This window comes from Anastrepha obliqua, chromosome 1 (assembly GCF_027943255.1).
Source record: "Anastrepha obliqua isolate idAnaObli1 chromosome 1, idAnaObli1_1.0, whole genome shotgun sequence".
Taxonomy (NCBI): Eukaryota; Metazoa; Arthropoda; class Insecta; order Diptera; family Tephritidae; genus Anastrepha; species Anastrepha obliqua.
This window is the reverse complement of record NC_072892.1, coordinates 182,508,228-182,533,100: the sequence shown is the minus strand read 5'-3', so window position 1 is coordinate 182,533,100 and position 24,873 is coordinate 182,508,228. Positions and strand designations below refer to the sequence as shown.

At 36.9% G+C, this 24,873-nt stretch overlaps 3 protein-coding genes across 7 annotated transcripts in view; 1 reads left to right on the top strand and 2 right to left on the bottom strand.

Annotated features, from left to right (window-relative positions):
- The window catches only part of LOC129243180 (uncharacterized protein DDB_G0287625), a 37,439-nt gene extending 13,044 nt beyond the window's left edge, over positions 1 to 24,395 (top strand). For all 5 annotated transcript variants that reach the window (XM_054880339.1, XM_054880335.1, XM_054880337.1 and 2 more), the window contains one exon: positions 22,524 to 24,395. In XM_054880339.1, coding sequence (XP_054736314.1) covers positions 22,524 to 23,965 — 1,442 coding nt within the window. In that variant the 3' untranslated portion in view covers positions 23,966 to 24,395. The remainder of the gene's footprint in view (positions 1 to 22,523) is intronic.
- Positions 199 to 3,166, bottom strand: LOC129253325 (uncharacterized). The gene is made up of 2 exons (XM_054891639.1): positions 2,922 to 3,166; positions 199 to 1,348 (listed from the first exon to the last, which is right to left on the bottom strand). Exons 1-2 carry the CDS (start codon positions 3,149 to 3,151, stop codon positions 199 to 201), a joined length of 1,380 nt encoding a protein of 459 aa, XP_054747614.1. The 5' UTR covers positions 3,152 to 3,166.
- LOC129243236 (uncharacterized) lies at positions 4,518 to 11,021 on the bottom strand. Its single transcript, XM_054880341.1, has 2 exons — positions 9,566 to 11,021; positions 4,518 to 6,981 (listed from the first exon to the last, which is right to left on the bottom strand). Exons 1-2 carry the CDS (start codon positions 10,360 to 10,362, stop codon positions 5,826 to 5,828), a joined length of 1,953 nt encoding a protein of 650 aa, XP_054736316.1. The 5' UTR covers positions 10,363 to 11,021; the 3' UTR covers positions 4,518 to 5,825.
- Positions 24,396 to 24,873: the final 478 nt, after the last annotated feature.

Here is a 24,873-nt window from a genome sequence, read left to right as displayed (position 1 = left end):
TTCAATTATCTGTCATAGTTCTATTCCAGTGGTAAAATTTTACTTGTGAAACAAAAGCAACACTTTTATAACTGCCCTAATACGATAGGAAAATATAACAAGCACGACAAACAAACTTGGAAAAATTAGGAATCAAAGGCATTTAAGCTAACTATTAAACATATTCACTGTGTGAATTCACATTGTTTTTTATTCATCCTAAGATTTCTGCGTATTCCATAAAAACCTATTTGGCTTACATTGCAGAATAAGCTCCAATAACAGCGCTACTGTTGATAATATACTGCCAAATAGGATTGTGTAGAAGGCCAACTGCAAATCATTTAGGGTTAGAACTTTCCATTTGTCTCCGATCTCCTCCAGGAACCCTGGAAAATTTCGCGTTCTTATCTTTGCTTTGTATTTCATATCTCCAATCCAATGATCAATCAGTCCTGCCTGCACGATTTTCAGCAATAATACATTTATGCTCTTTTCCAAAGGCGAGTTATTCGGAAATATGAAAGCTATGTGATAGTTCTTGGGACATTCTGGTATTTTGTGAATTTTGTTCTTTATGAAGTAGTATATATCATCGAGCTCCAGCGAAGAAGCTCGAGTAACTCCCGCAAGTTTACCCCCTCTAGCCATTATGTCAATAAGACGCTCCTCCAGTTCGGCAACCAAAAGTAGTTTCTTTTCCAAATTTTGGTATATATATGAGCTATGGCCGTAAAAAAGGTCATCTCTCATAGCGGCATGCTTTATGTATATCCGTATATTCGCTTCGTCTAATTCCTTCATCGTATTAATGTCCTTGTAGTAAAGTGGGCGTATGTATACTGTTGCCAAACTAGATTCAAAAAGTGCTCCAAAAATCACACTCACCAAACAGAGCGAGACTATGAAGATGCGTTCTGAGATAAATGGTGGGTAACATACGATATTGACACGTACCCACATCACCCAAGTATCCAAATAAATGCGCATGTATTGTAGTATATGCTTCTGAGTTAGCTGGCGACGTTCCTGGGGCTGCAACGTTGGCAATTGTGAAATTAATGAATTACTTTCGATAGCGCCCAAATTTACATGCCTCAGCAGTATCCAAATAAAAGGACTGAGTAGTCCCACGATTATAAAAGAAACCCAAATGTCGAAATTTACAGCAAACAAAGGTAATATTGATTGGGGTATACGACTTGCTTTCTTCACATAACAACACAATTCGTCCATGTATACCGGAGCAGAAAATGCCAGTTTACGAGTCAAATAATCTTTGATGAAAAACCCAGTTAATATAATGTCGGTTTCAAAGCGTACCATTCGTCCAATAGCTCCACTGTAGCTCCCATTCTTGGTTCGAGCGCTGCAAGTAAAATAATAATCGATTTTTATTAACTGCATATGGTGTCCTTAATTTTTCGTAAAATAACAACAAATTCACATTTCCTATATTTCTATATTGCGGCTGCTAGAGATCGAGTGTCATTACAACTTGTGAAGTATTTGGAAATATACATACACTAGTCAAAAAAGTTAACGTTCTGGGCCAGTTTCATTGTTTTTTTGTCTCGGAATGCTAAAAACCGCATGAAACTTTTTTAAACTTAATTGTCAAGACATGAAATTACGTAATACGATAGAATTATGGTCCCAAGTCATAAGAGAGCCACCTTCGCAGCTCGCAAATATCTCTCCAACACTTCCGACACCCGGACTAATTTTTTTACACCGCTCAAAATTATGGATTGCCATTAATCATATCAGAACTTATGATTATAGGCGAATTCAAGTCTAGCTTCAATTCGGCTAACCTATTTTGATATTTTAAATTCGAATCTTCACTCAAAATTTGCTATCTTCTCTTCGTAACATTGGGAGAAAGTTCACATCTAATTTAGTTAGGGCTGGTGTTTTTATTATCTCTCTGTTACACCTGTCGTCAATCTTAGGCCTTGGATTAGTTCTTTTAATTTTTCCATAACCAGCAACAAATTGTTGATGGTATTTTTATTTCGATTTACTTTTAGCGCTATTTTGGAAACTGAGACTCCCGAATCACTATAAGCTAGAATACTGGCACGCTCCTCGGTAGATAGCTGCATAGATTCATAAAAATTATTTTCCCCGCGTGAAAATTATTTATTTGCCAATGGAAACTACTCAACTTACCTTAACGAATCTTTCGAATTGTGAAATGTGTATAAAAATATCACGCAATTTCCACAACAAGAAATAAAATCTTAACGAAAGCACTTATCTCTTACGACTATTTCCTGCAAGCAACTCAAATTCCAAGCTAAGTTCAAACGCACTTATTCCAGTGCAAAGGAATTGAAGATTTATCAGATACTAGTTTGAAACCATTTGCATAAGAATAATTATAATTATGTTAATTTCATCGTCGACATAAAGTGAAGAAACATTGAGAACTTTTTACTCCACCTAATGAGTATGCATCCTATTTTTATTTAGGGATAAGTTCACATATCATGAAAAGTATAAAATTGTCCCATAAATTTTTGTGAAATGCTACTGAAGTGACAGTACTTGACCGAGTACAAACAATACGGTTAAGAGGGTCGCTTTATAAAACCGCTGTTGGTTAAAATTTTCTTAATATAACAACTCGCACTCCAATTACATTGCACCTCTGGTGGACTTTCGGCACAACCACTTTTTTGACTTTGATAGTTTAAATCAATAAATTCTAAGTTTTCTAGGCTATTGAAATAAATTCTTTAACTATAACTTTAAATGCTTAGACAGACAGGTAGAAAGTGCCAAGTCGCTTAAACACGTGTTGTGAAAAATCCACTGATATTATATTTTTTTGATATGTATCTCAAATGTGATACCGGGTGTAACTTAGCAAAAGGTTCACTTCTAGATTTTCTGTTTGATCAACATTAAGGGATTGACGGACATTGATAACATACCCAAAAAAATCATTATCGGGCCATTGTAGATCCATTGTGAAATTCATTTTTTGTGCTAACAATTCAGCTACTTTGCTATCGGCACCGGTAGTTCCAATTATTTTACTTGTCGTCTCGTTCGTAAAATGTTGAATATTCGAATACACAGAGCTAAAAATGTATGTTCGTAGCGGATAGCTATGGAGATTATGAAAAATGCTCCCGTAACTTGAATCACTTAATCGAATCATTTCACCATAGTGCGCGCCATTTTTCGGAAAAGGATTCAGAAATAAGCAGCCACTACTGGTATTGCCACTGTTATTTGGAATGATATAGTAAATTTGTATGGCGCCCTTTCCGGTCCACATCTGTCGAGCCAAATCCAGTAATTGTTATTTATTTGGTTGATCTAACAAAATATTAATCAAGATTCCCTTACGTGAGCCGTATTTACTTAAATGCTTTGGCAAATTTTTACTGCTCACAACAAAAGCCCAATGCCGTTGATTGTCGTGAAAGTGAAGCTCTATTTGGCCCACACTCAGCTGTAGTGGGCAAAACGACTGTTGTAAAAGTTGCTGTACGATGCTATTTTCAAAATATTGTGATTCAAATAAATGTAAATTGAGAAAATCCACGCCACGCAGAAGCTCGCTAAAAGTGTTAAAACCAAGTTGAGTATTGTTCTTGTAAGAGCTCGCTTGAATTGTAACTAACTCCAAAAGCGGTTGAGTTTCTTGGTATTCTGCCATATTAAAAGCACAAAAACTTATCATTAAACACCGCTTTAAAAATTCTGACATTGCGCGTCCTTGTTGAAATTGAAATGAGCTCTCTTGTGTGCTAATGTCGTATTTATTGCAAAGTATTAATAATGCTGAACATACTCTTATTATATGTACATGCATATCAGGTTGATGATAAGTGCGTGTTCCATAATCCAAGACACCCCCTATAATAACAGTGTTTGCACTAGAGAAGTTTTGCAAACAAATTTTTATGTTGACAATTAATTGACAGGATCTTTGTTTGCCTTTATACAATGTGTGTCAAGTGTCAACTCTTGTCAGAGGACTAATATTCCAAACTTAGCTGCATAGTTCTTATCAGACAATAAATGTCGGTTGTATTTTTACCACCCATAAACGCATATACTTAGGGTTTTGTAAGTCAGCTATTCACATACTCGATACTTGCGTGTATTGATAAATGAATTGCGGACGCAGGTGGGCGGCTTTCTTACTGCCCATAATACGATAGCGATTGTATCAATTTAGCTTTACCTACACGTTTAATTACATTATTTTGGTATAGTGACAGTTGTTGGGCAAATCCAAAAAGATACGAAGGAATTTTTTTGCGCCTAAATTTTTGGTACAATGAAAACATGATATTAGTTTGGGGAAAAAGGATATGCCGAGTATGCTTGTGTGTGGTGTGCCTGCAAAGGGTCCTGGTTATAAAAGCTAATGCGGACATGAAACATGAAATTGATTAGTAGGTCTGCATATATATTTTTATTAATTTATAATTATTTATTTGAAATATATAAAATAATTATTTATTTATTTATTTTTGTTTAGTCTAGGAACAGAAGTTTCTTACCGACTAATTACAACGAAACGTAAAATAACTATCGAACATGATTTAAAACTTAAACATAGGAATATACACGTAAACTACTTAGTCCTGCCATAAGTTCGGTTACAAGTTAAGCCCGTTATAGATATGAAATTATACTATCTACTTCTTTTTAATTAAGTTAGTTTCATTTAATCATCTAAAGAAAAATTCATTCGAAATGGTCATCATTTGTTTTTACGACTACACAAGTCTTCAAACGATTAGGACATTCAGCTACTGCAGCACCCATGGTTTCCATAGATATTGACGTCGTTCCTATAACTAAAGATTGTTTGATACTCTGGCAAATTTCTGTGAGGTCTTCGACAGGCCTTGACACTCCTATTGAAACGAATACACATCAATTTAGACTACACTGCCATATACAAATAAGTCTAATTTTAAAATGAATTAAAATTAATATTCTTGTATAGCTAAACTTGACGGTTTCGGCTTTCGCTCTCAATTTCTTAAGTGGTTAATTTCCTATCTTAATATAGACTCTGTGTCGTTCGACTCGATAATGTATAGTTGTTGTTGTTGTTGTTGTTGTAACAACATAAACATTTCCCATACTTACATACGGGGAATGCTGCTGGAGTGACAGTCCTTGACCGGATATAAATCCGGGTCGTTTCGGTAACGTAGAACCGATTGTCGTGGAAACGATAAAGTATCGTCTTATTCTTTTGTTGCTTCATCTGGTGCCCACCAAGGTAGTGTCCTAGGTCCGTTACTATCTATTCTCCTTATTAACGATATTTCTTTCTGTTTCTCTATGTGTAATTTTCTTCTACAAGCGGATGATCTGAAGATCTATTATGAAATTAAATATCCAGAAGATTCTGCCACTCTCCAGCGTTGGTGTGTGCATAATCGTTTGTTTCTCAATATTAGTAAATGTGACTATACCTCTTATGCGAAAGTTTTCAATATTGTTCCAACATCTTACTACATCTCAAACTCGCCGCTAAAGACAATTAGTGAATTAAAAGACCTGGGTGTTTATTTTAACTCTAAGCTCAATTTCACCCACATAATCTATATTCTTTCTAAATCGATCGCAATGTTAGCCTTAATTCGTCGTTCTGATGCTTATATTCTCTTAAAGTATTGTGATTCGGTCCAGGTTAGAATACGTGGTATTCGTTTGGTGACCGTTTCGGGCTGTCTATATCAATAGATTAGAGTCAGTTCAGAGAGCTTTTGTGCGCTTCACTTTGCGCTCGAATGAATTCGTTGATCCCATTCCGCCCTATCGCTCTCGTTGCTTATTAATAAATCTAATTTCCTTAGAGTCTAGGCGTGCTCTGTACACCTAGATGACTCATAACATCTCCGCATTTTGCTTATCCGTGGATGTCGGCGTTTTCTCAAACTGTTGAGACAAAACTCAGCGATAAGTGATAGAACAGCCAGTGTGTTGCCCATCAACACCACATAGAATGCTAATTGCAAATCGATAACTGTGAGCACTTTGAAAGTATTTGTGCCTTCGATATCCATGCCTTTTATCATTATATCGATGTCAACTTCAGTTTTCATATCGTTAATCCATTTTGTGATTAGTCCAGAAGAACAAAACGCCAGCAGCAAATTATTGATGGCTTTCTCCCAGGGCGCATCCTTTGGAATGACATAGGAAATGGTGTAAAATTTCGGACATTCAGGCACGACATAAACTTGTTTGGCCAAAATGAATCGTAATGATTCGAGCATTATTGAATTTTGCCGCGTGACACTTGCTTTTCCGCCATTGTTTGCAATATCCAAAATAACGTCAGCGTCCCAGTCCTGTAGATGCACTAATTTTTTATTAAGACTTGCAAATAGTGGGGATGTTTCACTAAAAAACAGATCGTCAGCCATTGAGGAGTACTTGTATATGATTTGTAGATTACTTTCGTCTAATTCCTGCAAGGTGTTGATATCGTTATAATATAGTGGGTGTATGAATACTGTAGCCAAACTGGACTCGAATATAGCGCCAAATATGACACTCACTAAGCACATTGATGCTATAAAGATGCGTTCCGAGTTGAATGGTGGATATCTTACAATATTGACGCGCACCCAAAGTACCCATGTGTCGATATAAATTCGGATGAATTGACACCATTGGCTTCGATCCAGTGGTGTGTCAGTACATTTTCTAATATTCAGACACAGATTTAGGCGACGAATGAGCCACCAAATAAGGCAACACATGAAAGCAGTGAGAAGGAAACCCAACCAAACGTCGATACCAACCGAAAACAGGGGCAGTATTGATTGAGGAATGCGTTGAGCTTTTGGCACATAAACACACAACTTATCATCATAAACCGCTACTGTAAAGTCCATGTAATCCGACACTAGATAATCCTTGATAAAGAAACCCGTGAAGCATAAGTCGACCTTATCTTCGATAATTGAACCGATTGCACCATTATATGTACCATCTTTTGCTCGTTCACTGTAAAATAGAAAAAGAAATTAAGTATTCCGTGGGCATATATGTATGTACAAGCATATAAAGGGTCTTTCAAAAGTGACGCCTTCATGTATACAGATGCACAATTGTACACGATAGAATAACGTTCAAATGATTCAAATATATTGTCAAAATAGTCGATCTTTAAGGAGAACATATAGAGAACAAAATTCGTAATGTCTTTGGTAGAAATAATCGCCCGAATAAGGTTCGTAAAAATTTTTTAAGAAACCCGTTCTGTCGAGAATAGCAAAAGGACTGGCAGACCATCTGTAGACGTGCTCGTGATGAACATTTAAATTAAGTAATTTTTCACATATACGTAATCGTCAAGAGACGTATTTTGAATAAAAATAAAGAAGTAATAAAAGGTCTTTCAGCCGTTATTACATAATTGACGATCGTTCCTTTACTACAATGGCAAACCTCTGAATGAATTTCTGCCATGAAAAAGCTTCTTATAAGAAACCACCTGCAGGACATCGATACGCACATCACAAATTTGAGAAGAAGCTACAGTCTGGTTTACTTGGTTAGAGGCAATAATTTTTAGAAAAGAAAATGGTGATCTAGTAATCTAAGATTTTTTGATAATTCAAGTAAAGATTGTATTTCACTCAAAAATAAAGATGCATTAAAATATTATAACGGGTGATTTTTTAGCTATTATCTTTTTAAACAGTTGGTTTAAACAGCTGACGCACGTTTCGTGTTTTGTTTCACTGTCAAACATCTTCAATTTGGTCTATAATTTAGCCATGAATCGTCTTACAAACGAACAACGCTTGCAAATCATTGAATTGCATTATAAAAATGCGTGTTCTGTTAAGAAAGTTTATCGCGCGCTTCTTCCATGTTATGGCCAGTTAATCGACCCACTGAAGCGGCTATTTGAGCTATTGTGATTAAATTTAGAACCAAATTTACATTATTGGACATCAAACCACCAACACGCTTACGTAGAGTGCGAGCTGAAGAAAATACCGCAGCTGTATCGGCCAGTGTTAATGATGACCATCAATTATCGATTCGTCGCCGTTCGCAGCAATTGGGCCTCTGTTACTCAACAACGTGGAAAATTTTGCGAAAGGATTTAGGTGTGAAGCCTTTCAAAATACAGTTGGTGCAAGAATTGAAGCCGAACGACCTACCGCAACGCAGAATTTTTGGTGAATGGGATCTTGGAAAGTTGCCCGAAGATCCACTTCTTTATCGAAAAATTGTGTTCAGCGACGAAGCTCATTTTTGGATCAATGTATCCAGAAAAGGTCACAGTTTGGTGCGGTTTATGGGCTGGAGGTATCATTGGACCGTACTTCTTCAAAGATGCTGCGAATCGTAACGTAACTGTGAATGGTGAGCGCTACCGTCAAATGATATCCAACTTTTTTTTTGCCCAAAATGCAAGAGCTTGATTTGCATGACATGTGGTTTCAGCAAGACGGTGCCACATGCCACACAGCACGCGTAACAATGGACTTGTTTAGAGGCGAGTTCGGTGAACATTTTATTTCACGTTCGGGACCTGTCAATTGGCTACCCAGATCGTGCGATATAATGCCTTTAGATTATTTTTTGTGGGGCTATGTTAAAGCTCATGTCTATTCAGAAAAGTCTGCTTCAATTAACGCATTGGAAGACAATACTAAAGCATTTATATGTGAGATACCGGCCGAAAAATTGGAAAGAGTATGCCAAAATTGCACTAAGCGGATGGACCATTTGAAGCGCAGTCGCGGTCAACATTTGCATGAAATAATCTTCAAACATTAAATTATATGGATTTAAATAAAATTTGCATGCATTTTTCTGAATTTTACGTGTGCAGCTGTTACGCTGTGCTTGATTTATTGGATCACTGCGATGCAAGTTTTGGCCACACTTGAAATTTGTACAGGGGCATTACCCTGTTGAAAGATCCAATTAATAGGTCCAAATGCTTCACGAATCTCTGGAAAAGATGATTCCAAAGACAGGGCCGTAGAGAGCATACCCGGGCCCCGGGGGAAAAGTGCAAATGCGGGCCCTTTCCAATGATGTCTAATTCATATAAATACGTATAATCTCGAGTCCGGGCCCCTCTGAAAACTCCGGGCCCGGGGGAAAAAGTACCCGATCCTCCCCCCTCTCGTCGGGCCTGCCAACAGAGCTTTATAGCTGTTTCCTCGGGAGGCAACGGCAAACCTCCAAGTATATTTCTACCATGAAAAAGCTCCTCATAAAAAACCCTTTGATGTTCGGAGTCGTCTTAAAACTGTGAAACAACATCAAGATGCGTGCCACAAATAGGAGGAAGAGCTCGGCAAAACACTTAACAGAAGTGTACGCGCAAATTATTTATTATATTTTTATATATTTATAAATTCATAATATATTTATTTTTATATATTTATAAATTGAGTTCAGACCGAATTTTCTTACTTGTTTTATTTAAAATTATTTTCCTATCTTTCTCATCTGGTCATCCTATAGCTACTGCGAATGTGTTTGAAATATCAGATCTTATAACAAATGTATATGTGCTTAATTTGGTTAAAAAAAGTTTACTTGATGTATAATAACCTACCCGAAATAGTTAGGATCTGGATCTTGTAAGACCATTGTGAAATTCATTCGCTGCTGTAGGAGCTCTGCCACTCTACCATCCACCCCGTAAACGTCCTTTATTGATGGATTACTATTATTTATAAATGGGCGCGCATATACTGATTTAAAAATTTGTGTCCGCAAAGGATAGCCTTGCATATCGCGAAACAATACGCTTTCCAGCGGTTCGGTACTATTATTTCGACTAATTTTGCCATATTCTTGACGGGTAGCATCATACTCGAATGGGTTGTAGTAAAAAATGCCTTCAAATGTAAGTAAGAAAATGTTGAAAGTCCTATACTTAATCCACAAGGAATGGAAAACGTTACGCAACTGGGAGCGATTTTTCGGCAATCGAGTATCGGAAACGATGAAAAAAAACACACCCGCCCGATGCACAAGACGATGTGCGAGATCATGTAATTGTTGAAAATCGGTGGCAATAACGAAACTCTCACGTTCCTTATCTCGCGTTTCCAACGACTCCGTTTTATTTATTTGGTATGTGTCATAGGCTGTGATCATCACCGGCAGTAGACTACTCCGAAGAAACCATTGCACGTAAGGATTGGCGGCTTCGCTTTGTAAATACTTTGCACGTAACAACACATTGAGATAAGGTATCTGCGAGGTATATCTGTGAAGCTCTTCGCCGATTTGTATCAAATTGAAATCGTTGTTTGTTGTATTAGAAATCATACGAAAATGCCACTGCTCCTGAGCTTTTGCCACAATGTAACACATAGAAATCAGCAGTAATAAGTTATAAATCATGATTTACAATTTGAATGTTGTTTCCTCTTAAAAACACGAATGCGCCAAGTAACGAGAACAAGTAAGCAAGTACACTGTCAGGTTGTAAATTTTCTCTATCCTTTTATAAAGGCAAATTTATTGTGGTTTGCAATGTGCTTCACATGTTTGCACTTCTACCATTGGACATATTTTCGTTTGCTACACTGAGTATGAGTATTGCTCTATAAACAAACAAGCGAATGTTTTCTCAGAATGTTTTGGGTAAATAAGGATGGCCTACTCGTAACATTCGGGCCATAAGAGTTTTCAAATATTCTACTTCGTGAGGTGCTCAATCCTCTTGAAGCAATTGTTTACAAATATAACTATTTATTGACACGTTGTTATGTTGATTCTTTGATTTATAAGCAATCGCTCATTGTGTTCCCATATTTACATGTGGACACGTGTAGGTACATAGGAGTTTCACTTTCCCTGGTAAATCAAATTCAATAACACCAATTTGTGGCCTATTTTTGCAGGTATGTGTGTATAAACATTTACACACATACACAACCTTGATGAAAAAGTTCCTGAAATATATTCAAAAAATTCCAAATACAAGCCTGTTCCTCAAAAGTGATATTATAGCCTTCAAAGAAATCCCTATCAACGACAATGCACTTAGGCCAGCATTTGATCCAGCTCTCAAAACTTTTCTGGCACTCTATTTTCGGTTTTTTGACACGATCGAACAGAAATAATACAGAAATAATATAAATATTCGAAGGTATTCGTTTCGTTCTTGGTCAAAAATTCATGGATAATAATGGCACTGTGCTACGGTGCGTTGTCGCGGTGCAAAATCCACGAGTGTTTTTCCCACAAATCTTTGCTTTTTTGGCGAATTGCTTCACGTAAACGTCCAAAACGCCCAAAACGCCCAAATAATAGTCCTTATTAACTGTCTGGCCGATGGCCGCCGTAGCCGAATGGGTTCGGATGTGCGTAGGCTCGAATCTCCGTACATGGAACACCAAAATGATAGAAAGGTTTTTTGTAATAGCGGTCGCCCCTCGGCAGGCCTCCTAGTAAAAACCCCTTGCCGTTTGGAGTCGGCTTAAATCTGTAAGTTTCTCTATTTGTCGAACAACATAAAGACGCACACCACAAATAGGAGGAGAAGCTCGGCTAAACAGCTATAAAGGGTGTAAGTGGCAATTTTTTTTTTTTTTAATATCTGACCTTCGTGGTGTACAACACCGTGAGCATCGCTTCCTTTTTTTATTGAAAACGACGTGGTTTTTTGCCTTGGTTAATTCGGAGCTATCCACTCACTCGTCTGATGTCTGCGATTGCGTGTCATACTCATAAACCCACGTCTCTCGCGTTTTATATGTTTTGGGTCGGATTCGGCCTTGGAAACCATTGGTGGCATCAATACGGCCCTTTTTTGCATGAAAATCAGGTTTTTTGGGGCCAACTTTACAGCAACACGGCGCAAACTTGAATCATGAACTACAATGTCTTGAACGGATCTATAAGCAATGTTCAAGTCCTCTGCCAGCTCTCTAATGGTTAATCTGCGGTTACTGATCAACTTTGCTCTCACTTTCCGATGTTTTCATCGTAACGGCGTAACTTTTATAAATGTCAAGCAATGACAAAAAGTTTGGAACGAATGTTAGTCACAGATGTAACAAAAAAAATCAAATCAGTTGACTTAGAGCCTTACCTGGCGGTTGTTCTGGGAAATTTTTGAATGAGGTGGTACGTGTTTGGTTGCATATAATATGCAGCACGCAACTACGACTGTTTTGTATAAAATGCTCTCATAAATATTAATATTATATATAAAATAAGTAAATAGTTGTAAGTTTTCTTACAATACTTTGTTTATAAAACGTGAGGGAATCTTAAAAATATACATTCATACATACTCGTATTCACTTACATAACTACATACGAATAGAGTATATACATTCAATAGTGTCATAACTCAGAAAACCAAAATGATGGGAAAAACATCTTAAAGTTTCCAATTTTCTGTTTTCTATCTTAAAGTCTATCGATAGTATTAGTATCGATATATGTTTTTGGCTCGAAATTTATTGGCCTGACCTCCAGTACCCGTTGTAGTACTTTCCGTTCGTATCTCAGTTCTGATCACTCAAACATCGGCAGGAATAACTTACTAAAACGATCTCTAATTGAATGATGTCTGGAATAGTGTTAACCAGACCAGATACTCATCTATACGATAAGCTTGCAGCGGCCCGCAGAGAAAAATGGGACGCATTCATCAAATGTTCGGCCCACACTTCAATTATTTCATAAACTTCTAGGTGACTCATATTCCAATACGATCGATTAGATCAAACTCAAATTGTCTGAGCCGCCCGCCTTGCAGTTCTTCATGGAGGACCAGTTGGAAGCCCTACAATATTGAAAATATATAATCGAATTACCAAGTTGGCATAAGGCAGAAACCTTCATTTAACGGTTTTCTTTCCTAAACTTAGTTATTTTCATAGCGTATAAATGTTATTCTCAAGGCAATGAGCGTTTTGCTTACGTAGTTCATATATTTGGACGAAGTTGGGATGAAGTTGAGATGATCTCGTAGGTAATTTTGTTATTGTAGCAGTTCATCAAGCCTTGTCGGTACGGTGTAGTCATCAGCCGTCAGCATCAATATCATTTATCGGTAGGCCCAAGGAAAAGAAAATTGTGTCGACGAGGTGGGAGAGGGGTGTTAGGTGAGCGGTATAGAGGCAGCACGTGGATAGATAGTTAGTGTTAGTGATAGTTGTTCAGGTGTTTAGCAAAGAATCGGAAGAAAAGCTTCAAGTGTCGTCACTATGGATAAAGGAGAATTATCAAACGATAAGACCGCGCTTGGTTGGAAGGTCTCCCAGGTTTCAATGCTGAGTGAGACCACTCTCTCTATTTTCCACTTGTCAAGGATGATAAGAATAGCTCAAATTTTTTAACATCAGCATGTTGATTCCCGTCGGGACCAATGGCTTTGGAAACTTTAGCTTTTCTGATGGCCACCTTGACATCATCCGCTGGAGAAAGTAAGCGGTGCTCTGTTGTTTGCCAGATTTTGCACCGTCTGGTAGCACGACGTTTAGATCTGTTGACCGAAGAATGCAATATACATTGTCGGCTAAAATAGTTCGGGCATCGCTTCGCGTCCGACGAAACAAGCCCACCAAAGGTGATTGATTGCCACTCTGTTATTGTACTTCGTCGGGGTCGACAGCGACCTTACGGCGACAAGAGTCTCTTTACGCTAAAGATGGAGAAGCAAATTGAGATCTTTTATCCGAGGATTTGCAAAAACGTTCACGAAAAATGTGAAACGCATGATCCTTATCATTCCTAACCAGTAAGAGCCATTCAGAAACTTTAGGATATCCCTGATTTCCACAGTGTTGAAGTCTTCCAAATTGAAAAATTGCTTACCTAAAATGGTGAATCTTCGTATGGATAGAGCAGGACAGTGGAAAAATCTGGGTCGGAATGTCCTGTCTAATACTCAGACCCATATTTTTACACTGTCCTGCCTGCTCTATCCACATTAACTGAAATTAGTATGCTAAAACAGTACATAGTAGCTTACATATGGTATTTAATCCGTGTTATATTTGGAATTTTTAATATTTTAAACAAGTTCTTTTGCATTTTATAAATACTTACTTACTTAATTGGCCGTAACAGCCCATTACCGAGTTACATCCTGCCGAGTAATGTCTTGCCAGTTACTCACGCAAAGAGAAGTCAGACAAGAGAAAACAAGCCCTCCTTATCGACCGCCAATTACCGTCTCACACAGCTTCTTCGCCGGAGCAGTTCTTTCTATAGTCATCCCTAACCCAGCCACCGTCATCTACGCAAAAATCTTACGAAGTACTTTCATCTCGAAAACTCCAAGAGCGGCTGCATCTGATTGTTTGACTGCCCAGTTTTCATCACCATATAGAAGCACCGGGATGATGAGCGTCTTGTGGAATGTTGTTTTTGTTCGTCGAAAGAGGGCTTTCCCACTGAGATGCGCACTTAGCCCAAAGTAGCACCTGTTGGCAAGAGTTATCCTTCGCTTGATTTCAAGGCTGACATCGTTGTTGCTGGCAATAGCGGTACCAAGATATATGAAGTGCTTGACCACATCGAATTTATAGTTTTTAACTTCGAGCTGCGGTTCAAGATGCCGCGACTCACTGCAGGACGCCAGCATATACATACATATTTAGGTTTGCCCTCGTTTACCGCCAGACTCAACTGTGCCGAATCCTTTTCAATAGCCGTAAAAGCGGCGATGACATCCCGCTTAGTATGATGTCGATGTCATTAGCATACGCAAGGAGCTGGACACTTTTATAGAAAAAAGCTCCGTTTGGTTCCACTCCCGCGTTACGGACAAACTTGAAGAGATTTCATGGCAATGGGGGATATGACATGAAACCTCGAATGGTATCAAAAGCTTTGAAGCTTTGTGTGTTGCTCAAAGTCCTTCTGCCGTATCAGCTTAGCAGGAAACCCGAACTCAGAAACAGGCAAAAATAAGAGTTCTACGCCAACTGAAAATAAAAAGGGAATAGGAATGCCATATTGCTTTCTTCTTTTTTAAAACTGTATGTAGGAAACATTTTCAAATTCAAAAATTTTACGTTTAATGAAATCGTTGTAGATGAATTCATATCTACTACACATTAATTAAAAAAATCCAATAGTTACACAGATGATTAATAGTTGTAGACCACTGTATTCATCGGGTAAATGGCAAAAACCACAATGCTAATCGTAATGGATTGTTTGCATTCCGCCCAAGTTATTTGCCCTTGCGGCGCAAACAATCAAGAGGCGGCGGATCAAGGTGACTGTGGTGTAAGTTTTCTTGCGATTTAGAACGTTTTGGCGTAATGTTAAGATTGGATACCCCCTTTTGACAAATATTTATTTAAGAAGTTGCGCAATGAGCTCATTTGTGTTAAAGCTGTAATTTGTAAATATCAGTGGAGAAGTCTATTGGTTCACCACCGTATATTATATTTTTGTCCACTTTAAGAGCTCTTAAGCAGTTTAAATCAAGAAACCGAAAGAAAATCAACGCAAAAGCTGAAATTGTTTAAGAAAAACGTTAATTATTGAGATGCCCAAAAATGTTGGTAGCCTATTTAAAGCAGGGGATGCTTGATATAGTAAATATTACAATCATTCTATTGGCAACTACCTATGTACAGAAGGTTATGAAAGTGAAGCAAAATGCATCCCACGCTTTTAACTCTAATTTGAATTACTTTATTTGTATCTTAATTTTTGTTATAATTCTGTTCTGAGGTAGTAGACTATGGCTGATCGTTCGATTTGCTATTACTTCATTATAGGTCTCTTTGTCATTAAAATTTATTTTCTACTTTTTAGTTCGATTAGCAATAAAAGCGTGTTTTTTAGTTTTTTAAACTATTTTTTATTTTCTACTTTTTAGTTCGATTAGCAAAAAAGCGTGTTTTTTAGTTTTTTTTAACTATTTTTTATTTTTAGTATATGTAGGTGTTTAGGAGTAATATGCTATTACACAACCGCACACTAAATACTAACCTCAATGGTGGTGTTGAAACTAAAAATTCCCAATTTTTGTTTAAAAAAATACCCAATTCATGTTTCTACCGGTGTGGCAATATTGGCAAATGTTATAAAAAATGCACATTTTTCAGCGCTCTCACGAGAAAAAGAGTTTCCCATCTAGTCATCTATGTTGTGTGTTCCGAGTCGATCAGATTTTTAGAAGCCAGTGAAAATTAAGCTCAAAGATTCCGTTACATTAATTCATACATACAACCCGACCTAATAAAAGTGTGTTAAAAAGAACATTCGGGCGTAGACTAATACGGTGGTTATAAAACCAGCAGCCAAGTACTTTGCTTGTTTTCTTTTCGAAGTGTATCTGCCTTGATCGATGAAGAAATCTGCACTTTTCTGTAGTCATAACATTGCTAGAAATCAATCATAAACCACCAAATAGTTCTGAATTGGGTACAAAACGAAGTTCGATATGTAACAAAAAAAGTTCAATTGGTGGAATTTCCAACTGTGAGCTGTGAAACATTTTGATGTGAATGATTACTCATCATCATCATGACAATCTCGGGGTGAGCCAGTGCTTCCTTTACAATATCTCCCCATAGGTCTCGGTTCATTGCATTGCTCCTTCTAGTGTTTATGCGTATTCGTAGGCCTTCTTGAGTATCATTAATCCATCTTGTTAGGGGTCTTCCGCGTTTCTTCCTTCAAATAAAAGTTGAAGATCCTTTTCTTTTCAGTTGTTCTTCTTCGTTGTTTTATCTTCTCCCATCAGCTTCCTTTACTGGACCAAATCAGTATCTTTTGCTCAAAGCGTAAGTTACTATTGATCTTATTAGGCTCTTATAGATTGCAGCTTACACGACCATGAAGGCAGTTTGTTTTTGAGCAGTTTAAGATGTGAAAAGTAACTTCTGTTGGAAGCTTGGATTCTATCGCTAACGTATATTATTAGGTGGTCCGCTGTTCAGTTAAATTCAATTATAGGTCCAATGTAAAAAAGAGTAAGAGTAATAAACAAAATTTATGTATTCAAAATTTAAATAACTTTTATATAATAACTAGCGTATACTACGCCACTTCGCTAGGCGATAAATTCAATGATTTGCTGAAAGAGAATAAAATTAATACGAAACAAAGCAAATTCTTTGATACAATTTCATTCGAACTTTATTGTAACACTTTTTGGTAAACAACGTTTTTGGTTTTTCCATCTTTCGCGTAAATGAATACTGACGATGGTTTGTCTACTCGTGAGCAAGCTGCATACAATTGTCCATGAGAAAAAATTGGGTTACCTAAATTAATGCCGCACATTTGTAGAGACTGCCCTTGCGCCTATTAATTGTCATAGCGAAGGCAAGGTGAATAGGGAACTGCAAACGTTTGAAATCGAATGGTAAATCCGTTGGAATCAGTGGAATTCTGGGTATCAAAACGTCTTCTCCTTCTTTGTACTTCCCTTTCAAAGTCTGGTACCATTGCAAAGTCGTGGCACATTAATGTTGCGCAGCATAATAATCGGTGCTCCAATTTTTAATCGTAAATTATGAGGTGGTAGGCCTGGCAAATCGAGTGAGTTTAAGAATTCAGTTGGATAATTTACGACCTCATCTTGATCAGTAATAGTGTCCATTGACTTATACGCAACTATGTCACCAGGTATTTGATCTAAAATAGCTGAATTTATATCATTGACGTCCTTATTTTTCCCAGCTAAAATTGCTCTTTCGCTGAGCCAATCATGGTTTTTGTAATGTTGAACTATGTTTGGAAATACACTCTGTATCAATGCCTCTTTAGACTGTGCAAAAGTGCAGAAATTGTTAGGCAATGTTATCATTCCTGTTGTTTTTGAAAAAAGGTTCATTTTTTTGGTTAAAAAGTGTTTTTTGAAGTTTTGAAAAACACTTCGCTCTAACAAATTTCTTCTCAGTTAATTGCTGAAAATTAAATATTTTGAAAAAACAATTTTTTTTTAATTTAACGTTTTTGAGAAAATTTTGTTCTTGAAAAAATTTCATACTTTTGTAAAAGTTTAAATTGATTTGTTAAAAAAGATTTTTGTCCGCTTTGAAAAACACCCCCTCGAAAAAATGTATTCTCTATTAATAGTGGAATATGAAATGCTTTGAAAACACCATTTTTTTTTAAATTTTGTTTGGTTTTCAGAAAATTTTGTTTTGACAAAATTTCATACCCTTGAAAAAGTTTTATTTTATTTTATTTGTTTAAAATTTTTGAAATTTTTTTTTTGTAATTTTAGAAAAACACCTCTTCGAAGAAATTTCTTTTATCTTTTTGAGGAAAATTTGGTTTTGAAAAAATTTCATGCTTTCGAAATTTTTTTATTTTACTTTATTTCTTCAAAATTTTTTAAAACAATTTTTTTTATAATTTTCGAAAAACACCCCTTTGAAAAAATGTTTTCTATGTGTCATAGTGGTATTCCATTAACTTTTAGGATTATAGTCAAATACTTACAAATATCTACGCTTTCACAAATAGCAACAATAAACAAATTTCCTCAAAACCAAAAAATTTACTTTTTTTCTAAAAAAATTCTAAACAAACAACGTAATAAATTTAGAATTTTGTGTTCACGAAAAAACAGTATTGTTTTCATTGTATTAACTGAAAACCAAAATGTTGCAAAAAATCAAAACAAAACTAAATTATTTTTTTGTGTTCATTTGGTCCATATGTTCCATAAAAAGTTGATATGGTAAATAATATGCAGGGTCTGATCCACGCAAATTTCCATTGACCATTATAGTGACAAAATTATCGATCACCAATTCCAACAGGATTTCAAAATCAGAGTTGGAATGAGTTGTTGTGTGGTGTACTTCTGAAAAAAATGAGAAATAAACAAAATAAATCTAAAATTCGAATTCTAACTTTATCTTGTGTATGTTCTTATTACCTTTGAATTTTTCCAATGAAGCACCATTCATTTTAAATTTTCCAAGAATTTTTTTTATCATTTCGCGTTTCTTTCCTTTTTCATTCGATTCCAACATTTGTTCATAGCCGAAAACGTCGTTTGCAAACGCATTCATTTCCATATAGAATTGGTCAGAGAAAGCATTGCTCAATTGAATTGAAACATTATTTTCATAAATACTTAGGACCTTAACTAATGCACCTTGGTACATACCTAATGCAGATATTCATCGCGACCTTGACATCGATACTATTGATGAAACAATACAAAGCGCTAGCAGAAGACACATAAATAGACTATTAAGGCATACAAATCCTATGATGAGAAGACTACCAAATAAAGAAAAATCTACCCAAAGTCGGCTTAACCGTCAAACACCAACAGATCTTGCAAAATCCTTGTAATCAATTGTCAACTAATCGTATATATCATTGTTTGTTAACCACTTGTTTTTAAATAATATGTATATATTTCTTCTAAATGAGCTTGGGGGCATTGGCCCTTCAATATCACTCTCATTCCATCTTTTTGTAAATCAAATTACTTATTGTCTAACGACAGGTGTAATATTTTATGGAAGAAATAAAAAAAAAAAAAAAATTTCATTCGAATCATTTGAAATTTCTGTATACAATACATTTCTGTATCACAATACAAATACAAAAAATTCAAAAAAAGTTGTACACATAAAATTACACATAAAATGAATGTCGATTCGAAACTTACTTTAATCTAACAATCGAGCAAGTTTTGTTTTGGACAATATTTTGATTTTTTCTTTTTTTTATATGAAGAAAATATTTAAAAGAAATTTTTTTTTGCTAAAAACCTTCCCCTAGTGGATCCCTATAATATGAAAAAAGAACGAATAAAATTGGCCTCGTATCGGCCCAAAAAAATGCGGACAAACGAACATCATTTCATTTTTATATATATAGATTGTTGTATATTTTTTATTTTATTTGTGTATTTAATAGGACTACGATATGTATTAATAGGACTGATTAAGTCTTGTCGGCAGTATAGCCCTCTACCCTTTTGAGTAACGTAAAATCCTTCTAGGGTAACGATCTTCTATTTGTTAATTGTTTGGATCTTTAGTTTTTTCTGCATTTACCTTTTGACGTTTCTTTAAAATGTGTTTCCGTGGTGTTCTGTAAATGCATCATCTTCATCCTGTAAGATCGCGGTTCTTTGTAATTTTCCTTAATCATTTCTGAAAAACAAATTGATTAAGTTTGATTATTTTTGCGCATTGTACTTTCGCAGCCTTACCAGCCAAGGTAACTTGTGTGTTCTGGAATTTTCAGAATAAGTCTTATATTGATGTTTATTTATGCGTTTTGGCTTCAAAATTTTATTAGCACTAATGTTTTAGTGGTAGTTAAAATAAGGGTTTCCTTATCACTAAATCTTCAGTTTTTTAGTATTTTAACTATCCGCTTATTGCTTAATTACTTAGTGCACTATGCCCATCCCTGATTTGTGGACGGCATTTTGGTTTTCTGTAGAAGTGAAGTTCGTCCGGACTAAAATATTTGTGCCACTCAATTTTGATTTATAAAAGCCGATATTTGGAAATGGATTATGTGGTCGAAGTATTTATTGCCTTATTACGGATTGAGACCCTGAAAAGGATCTTCACAGCCTGTCTTGCACTTGGTTATATACCATCCCAATAGCGACGCGTAAGAGTAGTATTTATTTCGAAACCAGGAAAAGACGACTATTCCCGAGCAAAAAGTTTTAGACCAATCAGTTTGACATCGTTCGTGTTGAAAATGCTAGAACGAGTGGTGGAGAAACATATTCGAGTGGGGGTATTGCCGAGAAGTTCACTTAGTAGAAATCAACACGCTTACCAGAGTGGAAAATCATGTGAATCAGTCTTACACGATCTTGTTAGAAAGATTGAAGCCGGGCTGAAAACTGACGAATACACAATAGGCGTGTACGTGGACATTGAGCTTTTGATAATGCCACTTTCAGCTCAATATGTTCTTCTGCCGAACGACACGGAGTAAATCAAGCCATTGTAAAATGGATATATTCCATGCTCTTTGAGAGGCTGTTAACCGCTGGTGGGAACAGTGACGAACTAATCACCGTCAGGGCCAAGCAAGGATGTCCCCAACGGGGTGTTCTTTCTCCGCTGCTGTAGTGCTTGGTCGTAGACTCTCTAATAGCGGAGATGCAGGAACTCGGTTTTCCTGTCCAAGCATATGCGGACGATGTCTGTGCGCTAACATCGGATAAATCCCTAAGGAGGCTTTGCACGAAAGTGGAGATGATTCTCAACAAAATCGAACACTGGTGCATGAGACAAGGTCTTTCCGTTAATCCGAACAAAACAACCATAGACTTGTTCACGAGAAAACAGAAAATGGAGTCAGTCTTCCAACACTGAAAGGTGTGACACTTCGTCTTTCCGATGAAGTTAAATATCTAGGAGTAATCTTGGATAAGAAGCTGACTTGGGAGACACACGTTTCACTGAAGGTGAATCGCGCATTAAAGATTTTTCAGCAATGCCGTAGAGCCTTTGGCAAAACTTGGGGTCTGAAACCTGCTGTGGTCCTATGGATATACACGGCACTTATCAGACCAATCATCACTTAACCCTCTGTGGTCTGGCATGGTGAAGTCCACAATCCAGGAACTATGGAGGTTGCAAAGAAGTGTATGTTTATGCATCACGGATGCCATGAGTACAACCTCTGGTGATGCCCTAAATGCTATGCTTGATTTGCTCTTGCTGGATCTTAAGGTACAACAGGAAGCAATAAAAGCAATGTGTAGACTCCCGAAAATATGGTTTCTGGCACGAAGACGGAACTTCGGGATAAGAGAAATCTTTAAATTGCTATCTGAGCAGTATCCACTGTTTTTGACACCTAAAGACGACCTGATACCATGAGTTTCATTTGGAAGGATATTTGATGTCATTGCTCACGCAATGGAGCAATCCAGAATGCATGCAGGGAGGTTTGACGGATATTTTCTTTACCGATGGGTCCAAGAATGAAATAGGATGGTACTTAAACGATAGTAATAAGTATCACTATGCTATGGGGGAAATGGCAACTGTTTTCCAAACGGAAGTTTTTGCTATCCTGAAAGTAGCCGAATGGATTATCGAGAGGAGATGGAGCGGAAAACAGATTGGAGTTTTCAGTGACAGTCAGGCTGCACTGAAGGCCCTGGAGAACGCGAAGCAAACCTCAAAGATTGTTCAAGAATGTAAGAAGAAGCTTAATTCTGTCGCAAGACAAAACAGGCTTATACTTATATGGGTTCCAGGATACTCCGGTGTTCAAGGAAACGAAATTGCCGATGAATTGTCCAACCGTGGATCAGCGGTTTCCCCACAAAGGGAACCGATATCTCATTAGATTAAATGGAAAATTGAGGCGCCGTTTTTCTCGATTTAGTAATTAAAATATTAAGCTATCACGCCCTTCCAGCAAACGAGCGATATACAATATTACATATGTACATACATAGCACACCTTTCCGCAAAGCTTCATAATTAAACAATTTCCATCCAAGTAAAAGTGTTTACGTATTTGAATACCAAGTACTCGTACAATATAAAGTTACAAAATGTTTTCAAAATATTCGTTTGGCTTTGAAATGAATTGTCTATTTATCTCTTTTATTTCAGACGACATTATTCGTTTACGACAACAGCAGCAACACATCATCGATTCTGACGAATACGAAGACGATAATGAGCCATCGTCATCTTCATCGGCACGGCAACGACGTGGGCAAAACGTAGTCGAGGTAGAGGTCGATCCAACCGTACAACCAACAAAAAAGTTGAATGGCGTGCGTCGAATCAATGACGCTGCCGTTATGGAGCGCAGTAATAATCGTAATGAATCGAATATTAATTCAGAACGTCTGATCAGTTTTAGCGTGGAACGTGTGATCAGTGGACACTCTCCCACCCAATTAGACTCTAGTTTGCAAATTAGCACTGAAAATCCGCAAATGTTATCCAGCGACTCATCTTCCGCGACACCAATCATAAATAATACTGTGTCTGGCGCAGTAGAAACAACTCAACTACCTCAAATGCAAAGCACAGAATCAATATACAATATTTGCAATATTAGTGATAGCAGTATCAACAACAACATCAACAATAACAATAATAACAGTAGCGGCAGCAGCATTAGTCAAATGGTCATACCAAATCGTCGACGCCGCGCACACTTGACTCTTTTGGACAACTACTCGAGCCATTCGAATTCCAGACTTTCTAACAGTAGTTTTCCAGACGATGCAATCGAGTCGTCAACCTCGTCTTCATGCTGTGTCAACGACGTGGGTTCTGGTGCGAACGAAAACGGTTCGAATGTCACCAATGGTGGCAATAGTGGCAATGACGATAGCAGGCATGTCACACACATTTATTCAACACCTCTGAAACGTCGAAGGATTGCTGTTGTCCCTACACGTGACGACGAGGCTGATTCTGATCCCGATGTCGATGTAAAGTGGAATCACCATAATAACAACAACAATATAGTGCATAATGATCATGACTATCCGATTAGTAGCAACAGAATTCGCAACGTCAACAGCAGCAACAATTTCCATCACAACACAATTGAAACGAATGGAATATGTGAAGGTGCCGAAGCATCAGATACGACTGATCCTCTCTTACAGAAATCGCATCATATCGGCATTAACAACGGCAGCACTAACAATAACAATGCTAGTCACCATAGTTATGAAGTAAACGGTGCGCAAAGTACCTTTTCAATGCACCAGCAAAATGTCACTTTATTGCTTCGTACGCCGGACAGCGGAATTAGTATAGGTGCCACTGTGACACCTGGCCAAGCGAGCATCATATGTCCCAATTCTAGTGATTCGACGACTAGTCATTGGCATCACAGTAACGGTGGTTTATCCAGCAGTGAAGGCGGCGCCACACCGACCAACAACAATGGAACTGTGAGCACTCATCGTATGTTGCCACTTTGTGACGAAAACGCGAATACGCCAATGGGATTGTTTCAACAGAAAGTGGCACGTGTTCGACGCAATTATCGCCAAAAATTTTGTGAAGAGTCTGATGAAAGTGATTAAATAGAACTGAACCAGAAATAGTTACAAAAAAGATTAACAAATAAACAAAAAATCATGAAATTGAATCGAAAAAAAAGAAATGCCCAAACAAAAACTAAGAGTAGTAGTAACTAAGATTACCCTTTATTTTTATTCAACCACAGTTCGCTAGAAGCGTCTCACGTTTTCCAAGTACGCACATGGCGTCCTGAATTAAGCAAGATTACTTAACCTGTACTTTATCTGTAGACTATGCAGCAACTCATTAATATTTACTTACATACAAAAACATACTTATTGCATAAGAACAATTCAAAATTTATGACATTTTCTGTGAATACCTAAAATCGTATATATATACATACTTACAAAATCATTAAGCATTAGTGAATGCGTATTTCTATCAATAAAATAAAACGATAAGTTCGTTCTATCAAAACAAAAATCTATATATGCATGCATTTCGGATATTTGTATTCCACATCTGATGGGTTTTTACTTTGTAAAGCTACAACTTTTCACTTCACCAGATCAATGATTATGCACACATCAATACATAAGTATTTAATATATACATACATATCTAGAACTCTATCCATGTAACGACGTTCAAAATAAGCAAAAAGGATAGACCGAGCTACACTTAAGATACCGTACAAGAACTGTAACTTAAGCTACGATACTTCAGTACAAGTCTACTATAGCATTTATAAATTAGTACAACACATTACAACTTCTAAATAAGTTGTAAGGTTTGTTGTTGTCATTGTGTAATGATGTAAAGTGTAGTGGTAGCAATGACGGTATTTTTCAGTTCGAAGACTTGGCAGTTGTACGGGCGAGCGCTATATTTTTTCGAATAAAATTGCCACCAAAAACGTGCCGACTCGTGCTGAATTTCGCTGTTCCGTTTTCGTTTTCGCACGATT

Bases quoted from the DNA above. Each gene is read 5' to 3' on its own strand.
- LOC129253325 (XM_054891639.1), bottom strand. From the start codon at position 3,151: ATGATTCGATTAAGTGATTCAAGTTACGGGAGCATTTTTCATAATCTC. The intron at 1,349-2,921 runs GTATGTTATCAA...TTTTACTTGCAG, and splicing joins CCCGATAATGATTTTTTTGG to CGCTCGAACCAAGAATGGGA.
- LOC129243236 (XM_054880341.1), bottom strand. From the start codon at position 10,362: ATGATTTATAACTTATTACTGCTGATTTCTATGTGTTACATTGTGGCA. The intron at 6,982-9,565 runs GTAGGTTATTAT...TCTATTTTACAG, and splicing joins CCAGATCCTAACTATTTCGG to TGAACGAGCAAAAGATGGTA.